The sequence below is a fragment of the Caretta caretta genome, chromosome 2 (assembly GCF_965140235.1).
Source record: "Caretta caretta isolate rCarCar2 chromosome 2, rCarCar1.hap1, whole genome shotgun sequence".
NCBI lineage: Eukaryota > Metazoa > Chordata > Testudines > Cheloniidae > Caretta > Caretta caretta.
In genome coordinates, this window is record NC_134207.1 from 61,670,481 (window position 1) to 61,693,266 (window position 22,786).

The 22,786-nt window shown below is 43.6% G+C and overlaps 1 protein-coding gene, 1 long non-coding RNA gene and 3 other non-coding genes across 11 annotated transcripts in view; 1 reads left to right on the top strand and 4 right to left on the bottom strand.

Moving 5' to 3' along the window:
- Positions 1-201: 201 nt before the first annotated feature.
- Positions 202-274, bottom strand: TRNAA-AGC (transfer RNA alanine (anticodon AGC)). The gene has a single exon. It is a non-coding gene; the product is annotated as a tRNA-Ala (tRNA).
- A 1,109-nt stretch (positions 275-1,383) lies between these two features.
- Positions 1,384-1,473, bottom strand: TRNAY-GUA (transfer RNA tyrosine (anticodon GUA)). The gene is given in 2 exon segments: positions 1,384-1,419; positions 1,437-1,473. It is a non-coding gene; the product is annotated as a tRNA-Tyr (tRNA).
- Positions 1,474-2,215: 742 nt separating this feature from the next.
- Positions 2,216-2,288, bottom strand: TRNAA-AGC (transfer RNA alanine (anticodon AGC)). Its single transcript has one exon. It is a non-coding gene; the product is annotated as a tRNA-Ala (tRNA).
- A 2,572-nt stretch (positions 2,289-4,860) lies between these two features.
- Positions 4,861-12,301, bottom strand: LOC125632539 (uncharacterized). 5 transcript variants are annotated; one of them, XR_007355346.2, is made up of 4 exons: positions 12,216-12,301; positions 10,822-10,883; positions 8,356-9,968; positions 4,861-7,542 (listed from the first exon to the last, which is right to left on the bottom strand). It is a non-coding gene; the product is annotated as an uncharacterized LOC125632539 (long non-coding RNA). The 5 variants fall into 5 exon arrangements; XR_007355349.2 differs by lacking the exon at positions 10,822-10,883 and having other exon boundaries at positions 12,216-12,300; XR_012666955.1 differs by lacking the exon at positions 12,216-12,301 and having other exon boundaries at positions 8,356-8,483; positions 8,936-12,015.
- Positions 12,173-22,786, top strand: part of PPP1R42 (protein phosphatase 1 regulatory subunit 42) — a 79,280-nt gene continuing 68,666 nt past the window's right edge. For 2 of the 3 annotated variants that reach the window (XM_075125150.1, XM_075125152.1), the window contains exons 1-6: positions 12,173-12,423; positions 14,814-14,946; positions 17,270-17,436; positions 18,983-19,121; positions 19,964-20,095; positions 22,309-22,425. In XM_075125150.1, coding sequence (XP_074981251.1) covers positions 12,173-12,423; positions 14,814-14,946; positions 17,270-17,436; positions 18,983-19,121; positions 19,964-20,095; positions 22,309-22,425 — 939 coding nt within the window. The remainder of the gene's footprint in view (positions 12,424-14,813; positions 14,947-17,269; positions 17,437-18,982; positions 19,122-19,963; positions 20,096-22,308; positions 22,426-22,786) is intronic. The other variant, XM_075125151.1, reaches the window with a different exon arrangement.

A 22,786-nucleotide genomic window follows, 5' to 3' on the forward strand; every position in this document is an offset into this window, starting at 1 on the left:
CACAAAGAGACTGGCGAAAGGAAAGAACTGAGACACACACTCTCCTGAAAGAGACGCTGCCCCTTTTGCTGCCTCAGGACAAAAGGCTTACTGCAACGCTCCTTTCTGCACTGACACAAACCCTGTGATGTGGGTGCAAACGGGTGGGGATGGAAAAAAGAGAAAGATGGGAGAGGAAGTGCAGCAGCAGCCACCGCCGCCTGGAGAATGCGGGCATTGATCCCGCTACCTCTCGCATGCTAAGCGAGCGCTCTACCGTTTGAGCTAATTCCCCACACTCTCACAAGGAGACCCCGCCCCCTCCGCCACGCACTGTCAACTCAGCGTACACCCCATCTAGGGATCTCTTCACACCGCAAAACAAACTACCTTTATGCTTGCACACCACCTTGGAAAGGACCTCCACCCAACAAGGACACGTGATATAGCAAAGCACGCTGCTCCCCTTTCTTGCCTTTCAACAAAATAGACCTTTCCAGAGACCATCGGAGAAACTCACACATGCCCAGGCCTTGCCCTCCCACACATACCGAACGCCTCTGTTCATGACAAGAAGAGCAAAAACTGCAAAGTAAAGGCGACGAGTTGCCTCCCTGGCCGCCTATTCGCTGCACAGGCCAAGGACAGCAAAGCATCAGATTACCTACGGATAGCCCGGCAGCTCCTTGCCAGAAATTCCACCAGATTGGGCTTCTAGCAATTCTCTGCCAGAAGCCTTTGCAATCGCGGTTGCCCAAAGACATCCCAGCTCGACAAATGTCATGGACAAAAGCCCAAAACGGAAAGAAATGGGACCGCTCCCTCGCACTACTCTACAAACTGAGCTCTATGACGCCGAGGAAAGATGGACAAAGAGAGAGCAAACCACTGAAAGGCACACATTGCTACAACGTTGAGCATAATAGCCCGCCGTCCGCAGCGCACACAATAGGTTGAGCCTGAAGGACAAGGGACTCTCAGCGACTAAAGGGCCTTTCCTTTTCCCCCTACGTTCCTCTCCTCCCCGCCACCAGAAACCACGTTTCTGCGGCACCTCTGCCCCAGGCAAAACACCCCGAAGACAGCTTGGGGACACAGCTACAGCCGGTCTATTTTATGACAAAGGCGCCCCGCTACCAGGGTGATAAATGGCACTTCTGAAGCCTGGGATCCATAGCTAGATGTCTACGTTGTGAGTGCGGGAGGGCGAAGAAAAAGGAACTCAGCCTATAAAGGCGTAAACTGTGGCCTAGGTACTTGGAAGCAGGTGTGGTAGGTGAAAGAAGTGGCAAGTGGTGCTTTAAATGCAGCCGACCTCCAGAGGCCAGTCTCGCACGAATGCAGTAAAACGTGGCAGTGGCCAGAGCGGGAGCTCTAAAGAAGAGCGTGGAACCAAAAGCTCACTCCTTCGAGCCGGAGTCGAACCAGCGACCTAAGGATTCCCAGGGGTATTAAGCCTACAGTCCTCCGCTCTACCAGCTGAGCTATCGAAGGAAGACAGGTGCATAGGGCCCCGAGTGACTCAAGGTGTCAGGCAGAAGTGCCACTGGCACTAACTGATAATTATAGGCTTGCCTCTGCCCAGCCCTTGAAAAGAATAAGCGACACACACCTATCCCTTCATCCTCCCGGCTGCCAGGTCGCCGCCTACTCTACCCTCAATTCACCCAACGGCAAGGCCGCACACACATAGCGCTCAAAGGCTCCCTAACAGGCATGGCACGAAGACAATGCCGCAAGGTAAGAACGGAACGCCAGGGGGCGCAACGCTAGCATCCTACCACAGGGGACCTGGGAGCGTCTCAAGCACGCGCAGCACAATGTTGGGACCCCAGCCCTGATTCCCACCCAGAACAGGGACGGTGGTGCAATGGAAAACATGTTCACAGCCTCCTGCCTGGCTTGAAAGGGGCCTTTTAAAACACAACATTTTCTCCGTCCATTCCCCTTCCCCTTCGTCAATAATTGACACATTCCCGCTCGTACCCTTTCACACCCGACTCCACCTCCCGCGCCTACCTCAGGGAAAAAAAAACACAAAGAGACTGGCAAAAGGAAAGAACTGAGACACACACTCTCCTGAAAGAGACGCTGCCCCTTTTGCTGCCTCAGGACAAAAGGCTTACTGCAACGCTCCTTTCTGCACAGACACAAACCCTGTGATGTGGGTGCAAACAGGTGGGGATGGAAAAAAGAGAAAGATGGGAGAGGAAGTGCAGCGGCAGCCACCGCCGCCTGGAGAATGCGGGCATTGATCCCGCTACCTCTCGCATGCTAAGCGAGCGCTCTACCGTTTGAGCTAATTCCCCACACTCTCACAAGGAGACCCCGCCCCCTCCGCCACGCACTGTCAACTCAGCGTACACCCCATCTAGGGATCTCTTCACACCGCAAAACAAACTACCTTTATGCTTGCACACCACCTTGGAAAGGACCTCCACCCAACAAGGACACGTGATATAGCAAAGCACGCTGCTCCCCTTTCTTGCCTTTCAACAAAATAGACCTTTCCAGAGACCATCGGAGAAACTCACACATGCCCAGGCCTTGCCCTCCCACACATACCGAACGCCTCTGTTCATGACAAGAAGAGCAAAAACTGCAAAGTAAAGGCGACGAGTTGCCTCCCTGCGCGCCTATTTGCCGCACAGGCCAAGGACAGCAAAGCTTCAGATTACCTACGGTTAGCCCGGCAGCTGCTTGCCAGAAATTAGTAGAATTACAGTTAGTTAGATAATTAGTGAAAGGATCATTTAACTCCTCTCGTTACCAGTGGGGATAGTTATGTTTTTTCTTGTCAGGGCATGCCTGTCTTGCCAGGTTTCAAATGTTGCCTCTCCTGCCAAGAGGCCTTACCTGTAAGCGACGGCATTCTAAGTGTGTCCATTGCTTGGAAGAGTTCTCGTTTTCCAGATGTGCAACTTCTGCCGGGCTCTCTGATAGTGTAAGAATTCTTCTCCTCCATTTTGTGCCCCTTTGTCTCTCTGGAACTGGCATGAGTCATTTTACCAGAGAAAAACTGCACGACATTTACCCTTGGATGTTGTAAGGCACATGACCAGAGCTGAGAGTAAAATGAGGTCTGGCCATGAAGTATCTCTGGCTGAGCATGCCCAATAGTAAAAATTATATAAAATGAGGTATTGTCACGAAGAAAATGTCCTGGAGCATGAGTAGTAAGGTCAGATGAGGTAATCTTGGTTCTAAAGCAAAAAACAGTTCAAGCAAGCATGTGCAGAATGAGATAATGTATGACAATGAGCATGTGCAGTACAAAAAGTAAAAGGGTGACAGAAAAGTTCAAACAGCCTCAGCCTTAACTGGCTTTGGCCAGCTCAGGGCTGTTTCCATTGGTTACCAAAATGAGGTAATATTTGGTAGTGAGTATTGTCAGTAGGAAAGGTGAAAGGTTAGCTAAGTAGATGAATCAAGCTTGCTCAATAGAGGTCTGATGGCCAATTGAACAGTGTATAAATTAGTAAGTTATACTCCTGGGGGAATTTTCCACCACCGTGCGCACGCCTAATTTATGTGCAGCGCAAATTTTTTTTTTTCCACAGAAAATAACTTATGCTGGAAAGTGCTGAAGTTCTGCCTTTTGCCCACTGTGGAGGGTGCTGTGGTGCTAGAGCAGGGCAGCTGCTCCCAGCCATCCCCAGCTACCATAGGAAAGAGAAAGAGCTTGCAGCACCGCCTTCACAGTGCCTGTTGGCCAGGTCATGACACAGATAGTATGGGGCACATGGGGCTGCTGGGAATCACAGACAGGGGTTCATAAGCGCTCGTGGGGGAGGACAGACTGGAGCAAGGGTTGAATTGGAGTGGACGTGCAGGGCCACAGGGGGGAAGAGTCTGATTGGGGGGCACAGAGACACATGGGGACAGGGGGAGGCAGTGTCTGAGTGAGGGTGGAGGGACACATGTGGACGGGGGGTGCAAGGACACATGAGGACAAGGGCAGATATGCTTTACTGAATTGCAGAGGCTAGGGGTCAGCCACAGTCTGCATGGGGGAAGCTCCCTGATAGCAGTGCCAGATTAACGCATAAACTAACTAAGCTACGGTTTAGGGCAGGGGAGGGCAAACTATGGCCCAACCCTCTTTCAATCTGGCCCATGGGATTGCCAGCCCGGTGGTGCAGCGGTGCTAAGGCAGGCTCCCTGGCTGCCCTGGCCCCACACTGCTCCCGGAAGCGGCTGGCACCGCATCCCTGCGGCCCATGGCGGTGGGGGCAGAGGGCTCCGTGCACTGCCCTTGCCTGTAGGCACCGCCCCCTCCAGCTCCCATTGGCTGGGAACGGGGAACCACGGGCAATGGGAGCTTTGGGGGTGGTACACACAGGCCTGCCCCACCCCAGTCCCAGGAGCCACTGCCGGACATGCCTGCCTTAGACCTGCTGCATGCCACTACCACCCTGGAACCGCTCGAGGTATGCAGCACTGGGCTAGAGCCCGCACTCTGAACCCCTCCTGCACCCAGCACCCCAGCCCGCTGCCCTGAGCCCCCTAACCCCCTGCCTTGAACCCCCTGCCACACCCCAACCCTCTGCCTAGCCCCCTCCTGCACCCCAACCCCTTGCCCTGAGCCCCCTCCCACACTCCGCACCACTTCTGCACCCCAACCCCATGCCCTGAGCCCCCTTCCACACCCTGCACCTCTTCTGCACCCCAACCCCTTGCCCTGAGCCCCTTCTTACACACCGCACCCCCTCCCAAACCCCGCACTCCCTCCTGCACCCCAAGCCCCTGCCCCAGCCCTACATTCATGGCCCTGCATACAATTTCCCCACCCAGATGTGGCTCTCAGGCCAAAAAGTTTGCCCACCCTGGCTTAGGGCCTCACAATATGAGGGGTCTCTAAAAAAGAAAAAACTGACTCCATTTCAGATTTTATCAAAATCAGTTGATAAATAAAGGAAATATGGGAAAAAGAAGATTCTCTCTAAATTACAGACATTTTTGTTGAAATATGACAAAAATATACACATCTGGCTGCACAAATACCCTTACCCTTCACTAATTCTTCATTATTGACAGGTGGGAAGCCAGAGCTGAGAAAAAACGATAATTGCACTTGTAAAAATAGTATTTCTATGAGTAAGTCTGCTATCAGTTTCCTAAGCAGCGTTTTGTTGGCCAGCTGCTACTGGTAAAATTCTGACCATGCCTTCATAACTTATTTAAATAAATAAATAATCTCACAGCTGATAAAACTGGGAAAAATGTGAGGTCCGAGATGGCAGTGTCATTAAGCAATCCTGCCAAGCTCATACTCCTAGGGACTCGTCCTGGGAGTGACGTCATGTATCATTTTCTTAGGTGTTAGTGTGTTCTTTTTTCTTTTGAGCTGTACATATGTACAATTGTGTATTTTAGTGGGCACGCCACTTTCTGCTTCATGCGCTATCCATGCTTCACATGACTGAGTTTGCAGGTGATCGTTCTAGGGACTTGCGTCAAGTGGATCTTGAGGAGAATAAATTTGTGTTGGCTTCCCTCCCTGAGTTTCGGGAACCTTCACAATAAATATCAGAGAGTGCTGACAAAAGGATAAATAGAGGGTTTTGAGAGAAGTGAAGGAAGATATACATATATATCAAAATATTCTGAGTACTTTTTGAGCAAGTTATTTTAAACTATGTGCATATATGATTTATAGGCTATTAAATATTCATTATATTTGCTTGAATGTAGGCTAGTTTTTCTCACTTTCTCAATGGCTGTCTAGAGATTACCAGTCTCTTTTCTTGTAAATTTCTTCTTTCTCTGTTGCGCATATAGCTTGTTGTCACTCTGTGTGTCCGAGGTCTTTACTCGAGATTAATTAGTGGTCCTGTGGGAGGACAGAGGATAGAAAAGCAAACGCGAAGAGAGATGTCTGCCTAGAAAAAAGACTGGGATTTTCTGCTTGGCAGGTTTGGAGTACGCAAGATAATATTTTTTATAGGTAGTATGCTATGTAAAAATTCTTATATAGACTTATAAATCACATATCATATACATAATACATTGTATTTTTATAGTATGGCAAAAGAAAAATCTGAACAATTAATTGTTTCATAGTGAAAATTAAATCAGAATAAACATTTGTAAATATATTTTATATATAATCTGGATAAACTTTGTCTTTCCCTAACAAAATTAATCAAACAATTTTTCATTTATTCATATGAAAAGAAAGATAATTTTACTAATTCATGGTGTAAAAAAAATTATATATCCTCTCTTGTTTTCCTGTGAGAACATAGATAAAATAGCACTAACTTTCACAGAAATATCCTCGTAAAATAACACAGGTTTTCGGCATACATATATTAATAAAATATTATTTGTTGTTGTGTGTATATATATATATATATATATATATAAAATTTCAATATTTATAATATAATATTTTTTTACTGGTTTTTTAAAGTGATTTTGTGGCTTTTTTTTTAATCTAATGGTAACAAACTGCTCAGGAGAAAGGTCATTTTCACAACTGAAATATATCAAGAATGAACTGCAGACAACAATGCTGCAAGAAAAGCTATTTGCCCTAAGCATTTTGTGTGTTGAAAGTGACAAACTCCATAGCTTATCGTTTGAAGACATCATCAATGTCTTTGCTCTCCAAAAATCACAAAAGAAAATATTTTAAATTTCAGTGTTAAAATTAATGTGATGTGCCAACAGACATACTGCAGGTTGTACTGCTTCCATGAAGTAAGCTGGTCTGTTTAACTGTAACTGCTTTTGTGTTGCTGTAGATATAAAGTTTTCATATCTACTAATTAAGAAATCATAGATGAAAATATGTTAATTTGAAACTATTTTACAAACAGGCATATTGCAAGACGTGTTTTAGTTAGATTATTATTCTATTTGTACAACTTTACTTTGTATATGTGCAAATATAAAGCTTTCGTGTTTATATATTCAATATCCTTTCTGTGAAAATAATTCTTTTTTTTATGGTATGGGGCCTCTTACACTTGACATAGTTTAGGGCCTCAGAATGTCATAATCTGGTCCTGGACTCCCTAACGATCCCTGCGCCCACAAAAAAACCTGTTCTATACTTTTCCCACCCACACCCAACAACCCTCCAAGTTCACACCCAGGCTCCTTCCCAGCAATTACTTCCCTCTCCCTCAGCTCCTCCATTACCTCTGACTCCCCCAAGTCTTTGCACTGCTTCTGAGGGGTGCAGGAAATATGGTTCTGTATTGTAGTTTAAATGAATTATTACTCAGAGTTCTGTATTAATATGCATAGTAAGGAATCTATTTGTCAAAAAACATTTTCTGAATCTTTTTTGTTGTCTGTATTGTTACAGACATACTTGCTGACAGGTATTTTGAAATAAATTACCAAAATAATTGAAGCTAGTGTAATTATATTGTGTTATTTTGACAAATAAAATATGCAGAATTTTGCAGAATTTTTAATTTTTTTGGTGCAGAATCCCCCCAGGAGTTCAATAAGGCAATTGAATGAGACAGTTGCGAGAGATATCGGAAAGCTGCCCAAGAGGACAGAAGACTTGCTGGACGGAATAACTCCCAAACGTCGTTTCTCACTCTGGAAGAGAAAACACCAGCTTAGAATTCTGAAAAGAATACTGCTGAGGAGAGAGAGGGAGTCGGGAGCAGCAACAGCTGCAAGCACGGGCAACTTTCACATCTACAAATAATCAGCAGAGGAAGTAAGTTATTTTATAACATACAGTGTAGCATAGTTTTAGTATAGTATTAGGCCCTGTATATGCTTGAAGTGTGTGTGTATGTCTCATTGTAATTTATCTATGTTAAACTTAAAAGTATAAGATAAGAACTGCTGTCAGCACAGACTGGCTACAGCACAGCCTGTAGCAAAGCACACTGCTTAGAATCATTTAAACGGTATGCTATTGCAGTTTAGATGCTCTTTAACTCACAATTAGGGATTTGTGTCTGATTGTTTCTTTTAGATTATAGTGTAATAGGGATTATTAGTTACATTAATAAAAAGATACTTTATTAAGGAAAATAATACTGCCTGTGTCAATAATTTTATTGGAAGGTTATATCTGTGTCCTTTTAATGTTTCCTTAACAATCTCAGAAACCTCAGAAGGACAGACTGAGGGGGGTGATAGGTAGATTATTTGATGTAAGCCCCAAAATCTATTTCTCGGGGTAACACCTCAAATCCAGGGCAAAGAATAGCAGTCTGAGTTTAATCTCTCTGTTTATGATGGAATGCTCCCTTCGGCCAGCTTCTGAGTCTGGCGAGGAGTCACCCTGCACATCTGTCACTGGACAGATCCAGCGTCTCAGTGCAGGCTTCCCTTAAGAAACATAAGACTTTGGAGGCTTCAGTAAAGGTTTCCTAAAAGGGTGGCATAGATTCTCACCTTAAGGTGCCAGTTTTAAAAAAGTCCAGGTCCCTGGTGAGATCTATGGTCTCCAAAGCCTCAACCTCTCAATTCGGTACTGTTGACTTGAAGGATTCCTCCTGCAGTACCAGCGAGGCCATAAAATCCTAGAGCACAAAGGAGAGACATGGGTCTGATAGGGCCTCAGTACTTTCTACCAGGAAGGAAGGAAAGCACAGACACTTGAGACTGGCATCATCGAGTTCAGCCCAGCTGTTGGTACCCAGGCATACAGCACTTTCGGCACCAAGCAAGCAATGGCGCTGGACACCACCAGCCTCTACTTCGGTATGCCCCCGCTCCATAGGCAGTGGCCTTGGCTTCTGCATCAGTACCAATCCCCTATTTGGTACCACAGGAGTTCAGATATACTAAGCAACTCTTGATAACAGATGAACCAGAATCCCCATTCCTCACAGGTACTGAGCACCTCTTGGTACTGAGACCCCAATCGCCGGACTACCCTTACCTGCTTCATCTATGTGTCCAACCATCATCCAAGCTCCTGACCATTATCTCTTGTCACAAGACACAAGTCATGCATTTTATCCAAACCTACCAGTCCTCTGCCTCACGGCATGCAGAAATGGAAGAAATTCTTCCATTGGTGGTGTCATTGCTGCCTCCTGCTTGACTTGGTGCCACTTTCAGACATCCTGGATTATCTGTTGGATCTGAACTGATTGGTGACCCCAGTTTCTTTAGTTAAGGTCCATTTGGCTGCAATATCAGTCTTTCATCATCCTGTAGAAAGATTCTCCATATTTGCTCATCTCTTATATTCTAGGTTTATTAAGGGTTTGGGGAATCTCTGTCTGCAGATTACAAACCCCACCCTGACCTGGGACCTCAACCTTGTATTCAGTTACTTTATGAGACCTCCATTTGAACCAAAGGCAATCTGTTTCTCTGTTTCATTTATCTATGAAGATGGCCTTTTTAGCAGTTATCACATTGGTCCAGAGGGTCAGGGAGATTAGAGCTTTGATGGCAGATTCCCCCCATTTACAGTGTTCTTTAGGGACAAGTTTCTTTAGGTCCACTCCTTAAATTCTTACCTAAGGTTCTATTAGAGTTCTACCTTAATCAATCCAATCATCTAAAAGTGTTTTTCCCAAAGTCACATAGTTCTCTACAGGAATCCTGTTTACATACCTTGGATGTTAGAAGGGCACTGGCGTTCTATTTAGATAGGACCAAGCAATTTAGGAAGTCACTTAGCCTCTTTGTTTCCTTTGTGGATAGATCCACAAGATACTTGATCTCTAATCAGAGACTATTGAGATGGATATCTAGATGTATTATCACTTGCTATGATGTTGCGGGCATTCATCCCCTCCCCTTGACCCCCAAAGGGAGACAGCACATTCAACCAGATTGCAGGCAACATCTACCGCACTACTGAAGAATGTACCAGTATCTGAAGTACGTAGGGCTGCTATATGGGCTTCAATACATATGTTTGTGAAACATTAGGCCCTGATCCATGGTGTCAGATCCAGTGCAGCACTTTGGTTCTGCAATACTGTCTTTACTTCTGGACTCTATTCTGAAGCTTCCTCTTGCATCTGGGGATACTGCTCAGAAGTCACCTGAAGTGGAGAATGCATAGGGAAGATGAGGTTACTCACTTTATGCATTGACTGCAGTTCTTTGAGATGTGCATACCTATTTGGTGCCCCACTACCTCGCCACCTTCCCCCTGCTTTGGACTGTTCCTTAGGGAATGTTTGGTTGGAGAAGAAACTGGGGCGGGGGGGGGGGGGTTTGCCTGCACACCCCTATATAGTCTCAGTGTCTGGCACAAGGAGGCATAGGGCACATGAGCAGGCCAAACAGACACTGCTAACTGACAATCTCTGATCAAGGGCTTGACAGGCACACGTGCATCTGAAGTGGAGCACCCACAGAGACAAACATCTTGAAGGACTGCAGTTACAGACGCTCCCAGGGTTACACAAGACCCGACTTACGCAAATCCGCATTTATGGAAAAAGTTCTGTAAGCTAGAAATAGGAGGGCTTTTTTTTGTTTGTTTTTTTGCGTAATGGTCGGGTATATGTTTCCGACTTACACAAAATTCAAGTTACGCAAGGCATTCCGGAACGGAATGATTGCGTGAATCGGGGAGCGTCTGTACCGCACAAAATGAGTAATCCCTTATTGAGGGGACACTTCCCCTGCCTTAAGGAGAAGGTACTCAATTTACACCTGTTCAAGGCATTTCCTAAAAAGCATAACAACATTGTTTGTAATTTAAAGTTACATAGTGTCTCCTCCTTGAGAATCCCAAAGTGCTTTTGTGACTGGGGTCCTAATGGGGAGCCAGCTGTGGTCACTCAATTAGGGTGAACTGCAAAGAACGGGGCAGCCAATCCCAAAAAAAATGGTCAATATTACAATACTTAGATTAACCAAGCCACCACGAAAGAGCTTCTTTATTACCTTACTGGTTACTCAGAAGTCCAGACAACACAGTTCTCTTAAAGTGATCCAGCCTCAGGCCTCTATCCAGGTACCCATGTCAAATAGGATGGAAATTTCTGTAAATCTTATTTCATCATATAAAAGAAAAGGTTCTACCAATCCCAAAGGCTCGGGCCATTTGCTTGTTCCTTCACCATTCACAGTACATTTCAAGAGATGAATACCGAGATATCCCCTGTTTACAATTCATTTAAATGCTAGGACAGGGTTTCTCAAACTGGGGGTCGTGACCCCCCAGAGGGTCACGACCCACTCAGAGGGTCGCAAGGTTATTACGTGTGGGGTTACAAGTTGTCAGCCTCTACCCCAAACCCCGCCTCTCCTCCAGCATTTATAATAGTGTTCAATATTTAAAAATGTGTTTTTAATTTCTCGGGGTGGGGGGGTCGCACTCAGAGCCTTGCTGTGTGAACGGGGTCATCAATACAAAAATTTCAGAACCACGGTGCTAGGATGTTCTTTTGATCTCTGAACTATCAGAATACAGTATAGACAGAAACTGTTGATTACATTGTGGGCCCTGCTCATACATATGTAAATACACAAAAACTCAAAACATTATCTCCACACATTTCTGGCCAATAGGAGTGCAGAGCCAGTGCTTGGGATGGGGGCAGTGCACAGAGTCCTGTGCCCCCCACCTAGGAGCCAGACCTGCTGGCCAATTCCGGGGTGCAGTGCCAGAGCCAGGACAGGCAAGGAGTAGCCTGCCTTAGTTCTGCAGCAAGGCTGACCAGACTTTTAATGGCCCGGTCGGCGGTGCGGGCCGGAGACCAGACACCTCGTCACCCCACAGCAGACACTATTTTGCTGCCTGGGAATGGTGCCTGACTGCCTGGGATGGGGGAGGGAGGGCTTTTCACCTAATTTAAGGACAGGGCCCTAGGATCCTGAACTTCTACCACAGTGTGCCTGCCAGAACGGGCTCCTGGTTTGTTTTTTCTTAATTTTATTTTGTAACTGTGTCACCGTTCCCAGCCTGCCCCCAGCGATGCGCTCGACATGCATGCGGCATAAGCCTGTGGCCTTAGTCCTGGGCCGGCTCAGGGGCCGCCACAGCCACCGTCAGGGCCGGGGGAGCAGCGGCCCGGAGGCCGCTGGTGGCAGCTCGCACAGCAGCTGACGTTCGGCGCCTTTTCCTGCCAGGGGCTGGGAGCCAGCGGCTCAACCAGCAGCCCTGGGAGGACGGGAAACGGGGCCAGTGCTCTGACCCCCGGAGGGTTTGCACGGTAAAGGCCCCAGTTTCCCGGGGAACCCCCCCAAATCTGACACGGAGGCGCAACCCCAGGCGCTCTCGCCTCCAGTGCGCATGCGCGCGAGTCCTCTTCTCTCCCTCCCTTCTGCCCCCTTACCCTCGGCGACAGTTGAGCCAGCGGGAGGCTCGACGCAGGACTGCAGCCCCTCCCACTCCTGCGGGCGGAGGAACCGTCCACCCGGCAGCCTCGGCGGCGGGCGTTCTGTCGCTCTAGCAACCGGCCCTGAACCGGACGGCTCGAGAACCCGCGCGTGGTTCCCTCACGCCCCGCACCAAGGCTGGCGCTGGTCGGCCGGCGGGGGGCGGTGCGTGTGGTGGGCGCGGGGCGACCGGCCACGAGCACAGGAGAGAGAGAGAGAGAGAGAGAGAGTGGGTGGGAGGGAAGGTGCTGCCGTCGCTGGGGGGATTAGGGGCGGCGGCGCTGGGCCGAAGTTGGGGGAGAGGGAGGCGCAGCCGTGGATGGAACAGATGGGTGGAGGTGGGCAGAGAGGTGCTGCCACCACACTGGGTTAGATGGGCCGGGAAGGCGGAGGGAAGTGATGGGTGGGGGGAAGGCAGAAGGGGGGTGGGGAAGGGAGCTGTGGGGAAGGCTGCACCCTGGCTCCATAGGGGCAGGAACTAGGGGTGTGGGGTGCTGCAGCATGCCCTGGCTTGAAGTGGTTTCCATTATATACCGGGTCTACTGTTTGATTCAATGGCTCTTAGCATCCCCACTATACAAATTGTTCCAGCACCCCTGGGTGGCTCCATGGCATATTAGGGCCTGATATGTACAGAGCAGTGATTCTCAAACTTTTGTACCAGTGACACAGCACAGCTTATAAATTAAAACACTTTTTTGTATATTTAACATTTATAAATGCTGGAGGCAAAGCGGGGCTTGGGGTGGAGGCTGACAACTCGCGACCCCCCCACATAATAACCTCACGACCCCTTGAGGGGTCCTGACCCCCAGTTTGAGAACCCCTGGTATAGAGTGTGGGTAGAAGCCTGTATCAGCAGGAAGCACTGAAGTCGCATCAGATGCTCTTCTTGCATTTCACCTGCTGCTTAGTTTCTCAGACTTCATTTCTTCTGTTTCAGAGGAACAGCCGTGTTAGTCTGTATTTGCAAAAAGAAAAGGAGTACTTGTGGCACCTTAGAGACTCAAATGTCTCTAAGGTGCCACAAGTACTCCATTTCTTCTGTGACACTTTTAGTATTGCTGACCTGAGCCGATCATCATATTGGCTTAAAAATAACAAGCTTTTTAAAACAATAAATGTGGAGTTGGTACTATGTGCCTTTGGGTGTGGCACCAAAAATTTTTAAGCTTTGATCCACAACCATGAGAGAGAGAAATGTGTGTGTTTTTTTTTTTTAAAGAAAGCTTAAATTCTCATGTAGTCACATGAATCCAGGCGCTGGGATTTAAGAAGAACCACAAATTTCATGGGAGTTGATAACACTATGCTCTCCATGATTTGTCTCAGGTCACTGGTGAAATTCTGGGGGAAAGTTTAAGGAGAATCTGCTCAGCCCATTTTGAATTAAGTGAGTAGGAAAAAAGTATACTTTCTCCATTAAATAAAACTAAATAAAATTGTTTTGTACATGTACAACTGAAAGCTGCTGAACTTTAGACTTTGCATGTGGTCAATCCTCCCTAAGAATTTAGGCTGCAGTGGTCTTTTAATATTTTATTTTCATACTTATCAGTGTTGTAAGTGATAAAACTAGGTTTGGCACATTTTCAGTATTAATTTTTTACTCACTTTAAAGTTGCGTGCTCACAAACAGCACTACAGAGTTGTGTTAACTATTGTGCAACTCCAAATTGGTGCATCTATAGCAGCGGTTCTCAAACTGTGTTCAGGACCCCAAAATGGGGTCACCAGGGCCAGCATTTAGACTGAAGCTAAAGTCTGAGCTCAACCCCCACCTGGGGCAGTGAGGCTCAGGCTCCAGCTCCCTCTCCCACCACCCAGGGTGGCAGAGCTTGGGCTCCACCCCCTTCCTGGTCACGTAATAATTTTGTTTTCAGAAGGGGGTCGCAAAGCAATGAAGTTTGAGAACCCCTGATCATTAGGATAAGACCTGCCACCAACCCCAGTAATAGACAAATGTTAATTTAGAGTTACATTTTTGAACCCTTAAGGATATCAGATATAATTAAAGCTTCTTAGGTTTGGTGTAAATTGATTAACTGCTGATAAAAGTGTTTTTGAAGTTAAGGTTAAGAACTGTCAGTAATTAGTTATTTACCTAAAAGTGGCCAGGAATTATTTCTACTGCTCCAGATAGTAGTGCTGTTTCAGTATGAAATTGACTAGAAGTGGATGTTGCAAGCCTCCTAAACATACTGAAACAACAAACAAAATATTGTGATATAATCATTTATTTTTTGGAAAAACTCCAAAAACAAGAAAATGAAAACCAGGAGGGAAGCAGTTGATTATAAAAGAGGAGACTTCTGTTTATACATACATGCCTAGCAGTAAATGTGAGAGAAATTGCATGGGGAAAATTACATTAAACTTTAATGAGATTTTTGGTAAAATATGTTCCTTTAACTTTGCCAGAATTTCTGTATAAAAACACTGTAATCTTATGTGTTCATTTTATTTTAAAGGCACTTTAGAAAAGCCACTTACAAGAATATATGGAATTCTTAGGGATATCAAACCAGTTTTTGTGAAAATTTGGCTAATTACAGAATTATGGTTCGACTAACGGTGGATCTAATTGCTAAAAGCATCAATCACAAAAACCGCAAAGAAGAGTCCCTGGCACAGTATCTGAGAAAGATAACTCACCTGAACTTATCAGATAAAAATATTGATACAATTGTAAGAACTTTTCAATAAATCATGAAAATACTACTTTTATTTTTTAACTTAGTTTATAGCTTGGGTTTTAGGATGTTTTAGTGCTGTTTTTGATTATTTGTTAATTGTTGGGAGGACAGTGCTGATCCCTATATTATATTTTTAAACATTGTAATTGACCAAATTTTTTAAAAGGTCTATTTGGAAACACACATTTTAGCCATTTTTGTCATGCCACACCTTTGGCTCAATACCATTGGAGTCTGGGCCTTTTAGGATTAGCCTGTGGCTTCCCTTTGCAAAATTATGGTCTCTCTTTCCTTCCTGTCCTGAAGGATCAAACCCTGATTTTTCTTTTAGCATGCATTGCTGAATTTTTAAAAATAGATACTCCGGGAGAGCCTGCATGTACTTGGCAGCACATAAGATTAATTTGGAATGTACAGATATTTGGAATATAAACACCTTATAGCTGTGATAGTACCAGTGGTTCTTTCATATATTCATACACTTCTGTGTTTTATAATTCCCACTGACTAACAAAATTGTTCTTCACCATTGGCCTTATTCTGTTTTCTTAAGGCAGGCAAAACTGTCATTGAAGTCAGTTGGGATTTTTACCTGCATGAAAGGGGGAGTATAACCTATGTATCCAGCATACAGGAAGTATGCATTGGGCACATCAGCTATGTTACCTAATTTTTTTTTTTTTAAAAGAAAGTAGTATATAAAAGCAATTGCGCTTTGAAGAAGAGAGATGCAGTCAATAGCTTTCTGCCTTTCAAATGTTAAACAATGTTTTGTAGTTTAAAAAAGGTTAAAGTTTAAAATCTCTTTTGTAACATTCCATAGAAGAGACAAATATATAGATATTCTTTTAAAAATGAAATTAGTTTGCTGTCTTTTAATTGAACTTGAGACATTTGCCACCTTATTAAGTTCATAAAAAATGTGAGCTGTAAAGTTTACACAGTGCACTGATGCTAATTAGGGACCTTTGGGCATTTCTGCAATGCAAATCATACCTAATAAAAATAATTAATTAAAGACCAAGAGAGAAAGGGGGAAACAGAAACTCTGCAGCTCAGATTTTTCATTATTTTAAAGAGGTAGTAATAGTCTCAAATGCTGCTAAAATACAGCACTAGTTTCATTTTTAAACAACTATTTTTTCTTCTCGGGAATCTTACGGAAGAGTTGTTCACTGGTTGCAAATTCTTTGCACTTGCCTATGATTTATTTCCTGCAATTTGGAGGAAGGTTGGGAAGGGGAAGGAGAGAAACAGGTTGGGATATAGGTCAAGTGAGGCTAATGAGTCTAACAAATTTGGACCAGTATGACAGTTGTCCAAAATTGCACAAGTTACAGCTTTCATTAGTGAATTAATTTGCTCTCTTTGGCCTAACCATTTTAAAAATAACGGTACTTAATTTTAAAAGAGTAAAACTTTGACTTCTATGCTGCTCCTTTTCAACTTGATGATAGGAGTTTTGCCATAGATTTCAGTGGGGCCTGGATTAGTTCTGATTTCCCTCAAGATACTGACTGTATTTTGAAATTACTAGACCCTGCGCAACTAAGCTCATACCAGGGATGGATTTCTTAAAAACAAAACATCAAACCCTGTTTTCAGCAGTAAAGGTTTTAGGCCCTGATCATGTAACTGGATCCATGTAGGCAAACCCCTGCACCCATACGGAGCCCCACTGAAGTTAAAAGAGCTAAGCCCAGGAGCAGGGGTCTGCCATGAAGATCCAGTTGCAGGAACAGGTCTTTAGATACCAAGGTGACAGATGTCTTAGGAATACTTTGATATAAATATGCTAGCAGAATTTTATGTATTTTTCAGGTTATTTTTAAGAATGTCTTTCAAGCAAGCGTCAGATTCTGGTGAAATCTTAAAAGAGGAAATATAGTAAAATACATTCAACCTTTTTATATTTTCTTCACCAAGAAACTGTTTTCCATTACACCAATGACATATTAAGGTAGCTTTTAGTTCATTTGAGGCAGCAATCCACTGAACAGATGTTTTCCTGAAATTTAATTGAAGAAGGCAGGAAAGACAATGAGATCATAAACTAAGTCATGTTCACAGCCTGGTGAGAGCCAGGATTCTCAGTTTCAGTACAGCAAAGCATTAAAGAGAAAAATCAGTCTTTGCCCCAGGAGACAGTTGCTTAATTATGTTTACTACAAATGATGAATTAAAGTTAGTGTTTGTTCAGTGGTGAAAATCTACAGCTAGATCATACAGCAGAACTGAATCTAAGGCAAAAAATAATAAGCTCCAGAAGTTGATTGTAAGGGAGCTGAATATAATCATTTTATTCTTTCTTGCAGGATGACCTCTCTTTGTGCAGAAATCTTAATGTCCTGTATTTGTATGATAACCAAATTAGACAAATCCATAACTTGGGCTTTGCTTCAAATCTAACACACCTGTACCTGCAAAACAATCGCATTTCATGTATAGAGAACCTCACATCACTGAAAAAACTTGAGAAACTGTAAGTGAAAATTGTCTTTTATTTTGAAAAAATCAAAAATTATAATTGTATACTATGTATTAATAAGAAATTTAAGAACAAGTTAAGTATTGAAGTCCTTTCCCTATAAGTAAGCTAAATGTTGTCTTTCAAATGTGTGACAAAGTCAGACCTGACAGCTATAAGAAAGTGTTTTTTTGTTTATTTTTTTCAGTGGTTGCAGGGAAAGGCATGATAAAAGCCAGGGTGTGGCGTAGAGCGTTTGATGAGAATCAGATCTAGGGGGTAAAACCAAGCAAGGCCTACGTGCTTTAAGTTGTACCGCTACCTGAAAGTATTAAGTAAAGCATTTAACTTCTCTGGAAGCTGAATTGGGTCACTTAGACCAGCTAAAAGCTGAAGTTTGTGATTTATTTGTTAATATCAACGGATAGTTATTTAGTACCACCAAGAATGTGGTGGAAAGCAGGTATATCAATCCTAGAATGGTGAAGGCTTTTTACCCTATGTACTGAAACAAGGTTACCTCAGGTTAATTAGAGACACCTGAGTCCAATTAAGTGATGCTGGTGACCTTAAAAAAACCCCTCTTCTGGTGAGAGAGAGGGATGCTAAACAAGCTACAGCAGGGTTAGGGCTATCAGCAAGAAAAAGCTTCTTCTAGGTAGAAGGCTGCCCTTCTCCCTATAGGACAGGGGTAGTCACTTATTTTTTTGTCAAGGTCCAAATTTCTTGGTCAAGGTATAGTCAAGATCAGTGAAAATAACAACAATAATGATAAGTAAATAAAAATATTTTGGGGTCTGTTCAAAAGCATCTGGAGGTCCAGATTTGGCCTACGGTCCACCTACTGACTACCCCTGCTATAGGGGAAACAACCAAGTTTACTTCTGTTTGGGGAAGGGCTGGAAGCCAGATGCCAGCATAATCAGTCAACACCTTGGAGAAGGACAAGGAAATATATTTCTTTTGTGTCGTGAGTTTGTTTTTTGTGCTTAAGAGAACTACTTGTGCCTACCTTGAGACTCACCTTATAATCATTGGGGAAAAAAAAAAGTCCAAATCATTCAAAACCTCCAGAGTAGGACTGATTTACTTTAGGCCCCTTCTGCCAAAGGCAGAAACTTGGACTGATGAGGCAAAGGAGGAGCCTTGCCAGAAAGTATAAATACTCTTCATTGGCTATATAATATTTCCATTCAAGTGTTCTGTGACCACATAGACTGTGTAGTGATGGATATTATTTGAAATTTATCATTAGACTCACTCTGTTTGAAATATTGTCTTCTTTTCCAGAAGATTTAACAATAGTATTATTATCTATAGACTAATAGAATTGATAGACTAGACTTGCATCTATTAATCTATAAATAGTACAGTTGGATACAAGTATATTTACATAGGAGTTCCTCACTCAGTTGCAATTCCTTAACACATTAATTGCTACAGTTTAATAATGCCCATAAGGGATTAATTTCTATTTTGAGACTTGAGTGTGGATCTGCTTGATTTTGTTTTTCTTTTACCCTCAAACTGTGTTAAGTCCCATTTACATTGTTTTTTGCAGGTATCTGGGAGGCAATTTCATCACTGTAGTAGAGGGCTTGGAAACATTTGAAGAACTGAGAGAGCTACATGTTGAAAGCCAGCAGCTTCCTCTTGGAGAAAAGCTCTTGTTTGATCCAAGAACTCTTCATTCCCTGGCAGTAAGCATATATATAAATTTTCTGACAAGCAGTGATAATAGACCAGGGGTTGGCAACATTCAGCACACGGCCCATCAGGGTAATCTGCTGGCGGGCCGTGAGACATTTTGTTTACGTTGCCCGTCTGCAGACATGGCCCCACGCAGCTCCCAGTGGCCACGGTTCGCCGTTCCCAGCCAATGGGAGCTGCAGGAGACAGCATGGGCAGATTACCCTGATGGCCGCGTGCCGAAGGTTGCCAACCCCTGCAATAGACCTATGAAAGGAAGGTAGTATGGATGGCTCAATATTTTGTATATTGCCCACTTTTCCTTAGTTATAATGGCTCCATTCCACTGGGATCTGTAAAGGGTTAGGGTTTTTTTCTCTCCATGTAACTTAGAAAATAGCTAGGAAAAAACTGGAGTGCCACATTCCAGCAGAGTCTAGCAACCCGTTTGCTTGTTTATTTGTAGAATGTATTTATTTATTTGCCTGAAGCTGAAGGATATGCTTTCTGTATGTAGAAGAAATAAACAGTGAATAAGTTGAAAAGAGAGAAGGGATTTATCATAGAGAAGTCAATTACTCAATTCTTGAATCCAAAGCTTGCAAACTTTTTCAGAGCTGGCACTTACAGTTAATAACCCAGCAGCCAATGAATTTGGCAGCATTCTGGGGGAAATCCTTATGAAAGGATGAACAGTTTTTTCAGTCTATGAAACATAATCAGGTTTTTCTTCAACCATCTTTAGAGTGATGTCTTTTGTCCTTTTTGTACAAAGTTAATCATAATGTCTATTTTTGCTCTTCACATTCGTTTCCTCTTCCATCTGTTCTTGTTTCTCATGGCTGGAAACAAGGAAAGGGCCAGAAACATGAGACCAGTCATCTCTCCATGGATTACCAGCTATTGTTTTGACGACCAGCAACGGTCCATGGACCAGTGTTTGGGAAGTTTGGGGTTATTAATTGTGTGCACAGGAAGCATACAGGTAGAGCTAAAACTTCAGCCCTTTTCTGAAATGCAGAGCTTACTCTTCAGATCAGCTTCTAGAGGGATTTAGGTTTCTAGATTTATACTGCTGAAAGAAACAGCACTGCTGAAAGAATCAGTGGTCAACCAATAATTAGTCCCTTTTCTAGCCTAGATTTAAACATGCTCGTTCAATATGCCTTTTTCCAGTTCCTAAACACAAAAGTGCCTTTTTTTTCTTTGACATAAAAGTATACGATATTTTGCTAATTTGGATAAATGTTACCTAAACTACATTTATTTTGGGGATAGACCAGCGGGATCACCGTAGGTACTCCAAAAGAGTGTTCCATGATGGATTACCTCATGTTGTTTTCCAAAAAGTTGCACGTTACTAAAAGGCCCAGATCATGTTAATTCATTGTTGGACTCATCAAGTCATCAAGAGGGTAAGTTCCAAAAGAAAGGCTAAGTCAATAGGACTGTGCATATGAGAAAGGAGTACGCATATGAACAAGGTTTCTGAGATCAGGTCTGAAAGGAAGGCAGTATAATCTAGTGGTTAGAGCAAGGAATGTAGGGGTCAAGAGATATGGATTTTAATACCAGCTCTTCTGTAGACTTGGTGTGTGACCATGGGCAAGTCAATTAACTTCTTTGTCTCAGCTCTGCATCTGGAAATTACGCCTATTAATACTTATTGTGATGCTTTCGTGGTCCTCTGGTTTATGAGGCACCTCTCTACCACCAGCCCTTAGCACAAGGAAGCCCAAGGGCAACACAAACACTCTCCTCTAGGCCTTGCAGGCCCCACTGTCACTCAGGTACAAATTGAGAGATTGTGAAATCTACAAGAGAAGAAAGCAACAGGAAGAAACAAATAGCAGGTGGTGCCCTATTTATGAATAAAGTTGAAGAATTGGTCTGGTATATCTTGGAGTGCAAAGAGCCACATGGAATCCTTCAGCTAGGAGGCAAACTGACAGCTTGCATGTGTCATTTGAAAAAAGGGTCACAGCCTGCTTAGCTGTAAAGCATTGCAAGAATTGGGGTGAGCAATACTTTATTACACGTGAGTATCTTGCTAATTAAGTTTAGGCTCTAGAATGCGTTATAATTTTATTTTATATGTAACCATTTGTTTCCAGTACTTCTACTTGAATCTCTATGCTTTGTTAAATAAATGTACTCTTGATTCACTATAAATAAATCTAAGTGCTTTGAATTAAGCTGAGTGGTGATCTAAAGTGAAACTAGTAAGCTGTTTCTTTGGAAGTAGTAGATTGGTGAATACTGTGAGTGTCCGGGGGGCCAGGGTTGGACACTCCAGGGAGAGGCTCAGTGGGCTTGAGGGTTGGAGTGTCCCTATCACTAACCTGCAAAGTAACAGCGGGGCCTACAAGGCCTGGAGTGGAGTGCTGGTGTTGCTCATGGCTGATGGAGTTGGAGAACTGACCCCCATCGGGCACAGATGAGGCTTCCTCACGCTAAGGGAAGGTGGCAGCAAGTCACCTTACAATCCTGGGTACCCCCAGGAAGCATCACAGCATACAATACACAAATGACAAGACAGGGAAATAAGTGCCAGTTACCTTCTGCCTGAAAGGAACATCTCCAAGGTATGTCCTCCACTGGTGGCCTGCTTTAGATCCAAGACCTCAAGAACATGATTTTCAGTATAGATACATAGCTCCTTAATACTATCCACACATACATTTTGCAACGATTATAATGTCCAGGGGGCAACTGGCTTACAGTAAAGACCTCACATGCCACCCTTCAGTGAACTGTTATGCAGTATCTGACCCAGTGGATCCCTGTAAAGCCCTCTGCACCCCCTGTGCCCTCTGCCAGTTGGCACCAAGAATTCTTTGAGTCATACTTACCCACCTTTATAAAGCACTGTGAAACATTCAAATTAAAAATGCTATATAAATGCTAAGCATTATATTATGAAAACAGTAGAGATACAACATTGTTGCAGGTTGACTCATGACCAAAAATACATATCCTTGTAGGGACCCTCAAGCCCCTATACAGAGGACATGCACATCCAGCATCAAAGATTATGTGAAATATTAGATGATCCTGTGTAGTCTCATTTACACATTTTAGCCAGAGCTTACAAAATTCACAATGTGGCCCTGCTGACAGACTTTTCTCAAAGGAATTACTATTACACTTTTGCAATGTGAGAAAACTATGTTGTTGTTTTTTCTTTTTTTCTTCCAGAAATCTTTGTCAGTGTTGAATATCAGCAATAACAATATAGATGAACTGGGAGAATTAGCACTTCTGGAAAATATTTCCCATCTTATAGCAGTTGACAACCAGCTTCACCATGTGAAGGTATTAAAAAGAATATTTTCTAATATTTAGTGTGAGTGAAATCAAAATAATCAGACTGATCATTATTATTAAGGTATTTTAATAGCCAGTTGAACATTTGTTTCATTCTAATAATTTATTGTGCCCCCAGTTACGGAGCCTGATCCAAATCAGATTGAAGTAAATGGGAATCTTTCCACAGACCTCAATGGACTTTGAATCAGGCCCACAATGCAAAGGCCACATGGCCTCAGAATGTTGGATTTGGCTTGTTTTTAATTAACTTGTAAGTCAATTTTACCACATTAAAATTTTTAGTTCTCTGTCTTGGTATAACTGCCATAAATCCCCAAACGTTAGTCAGCATTTTTAGTGTAAATGG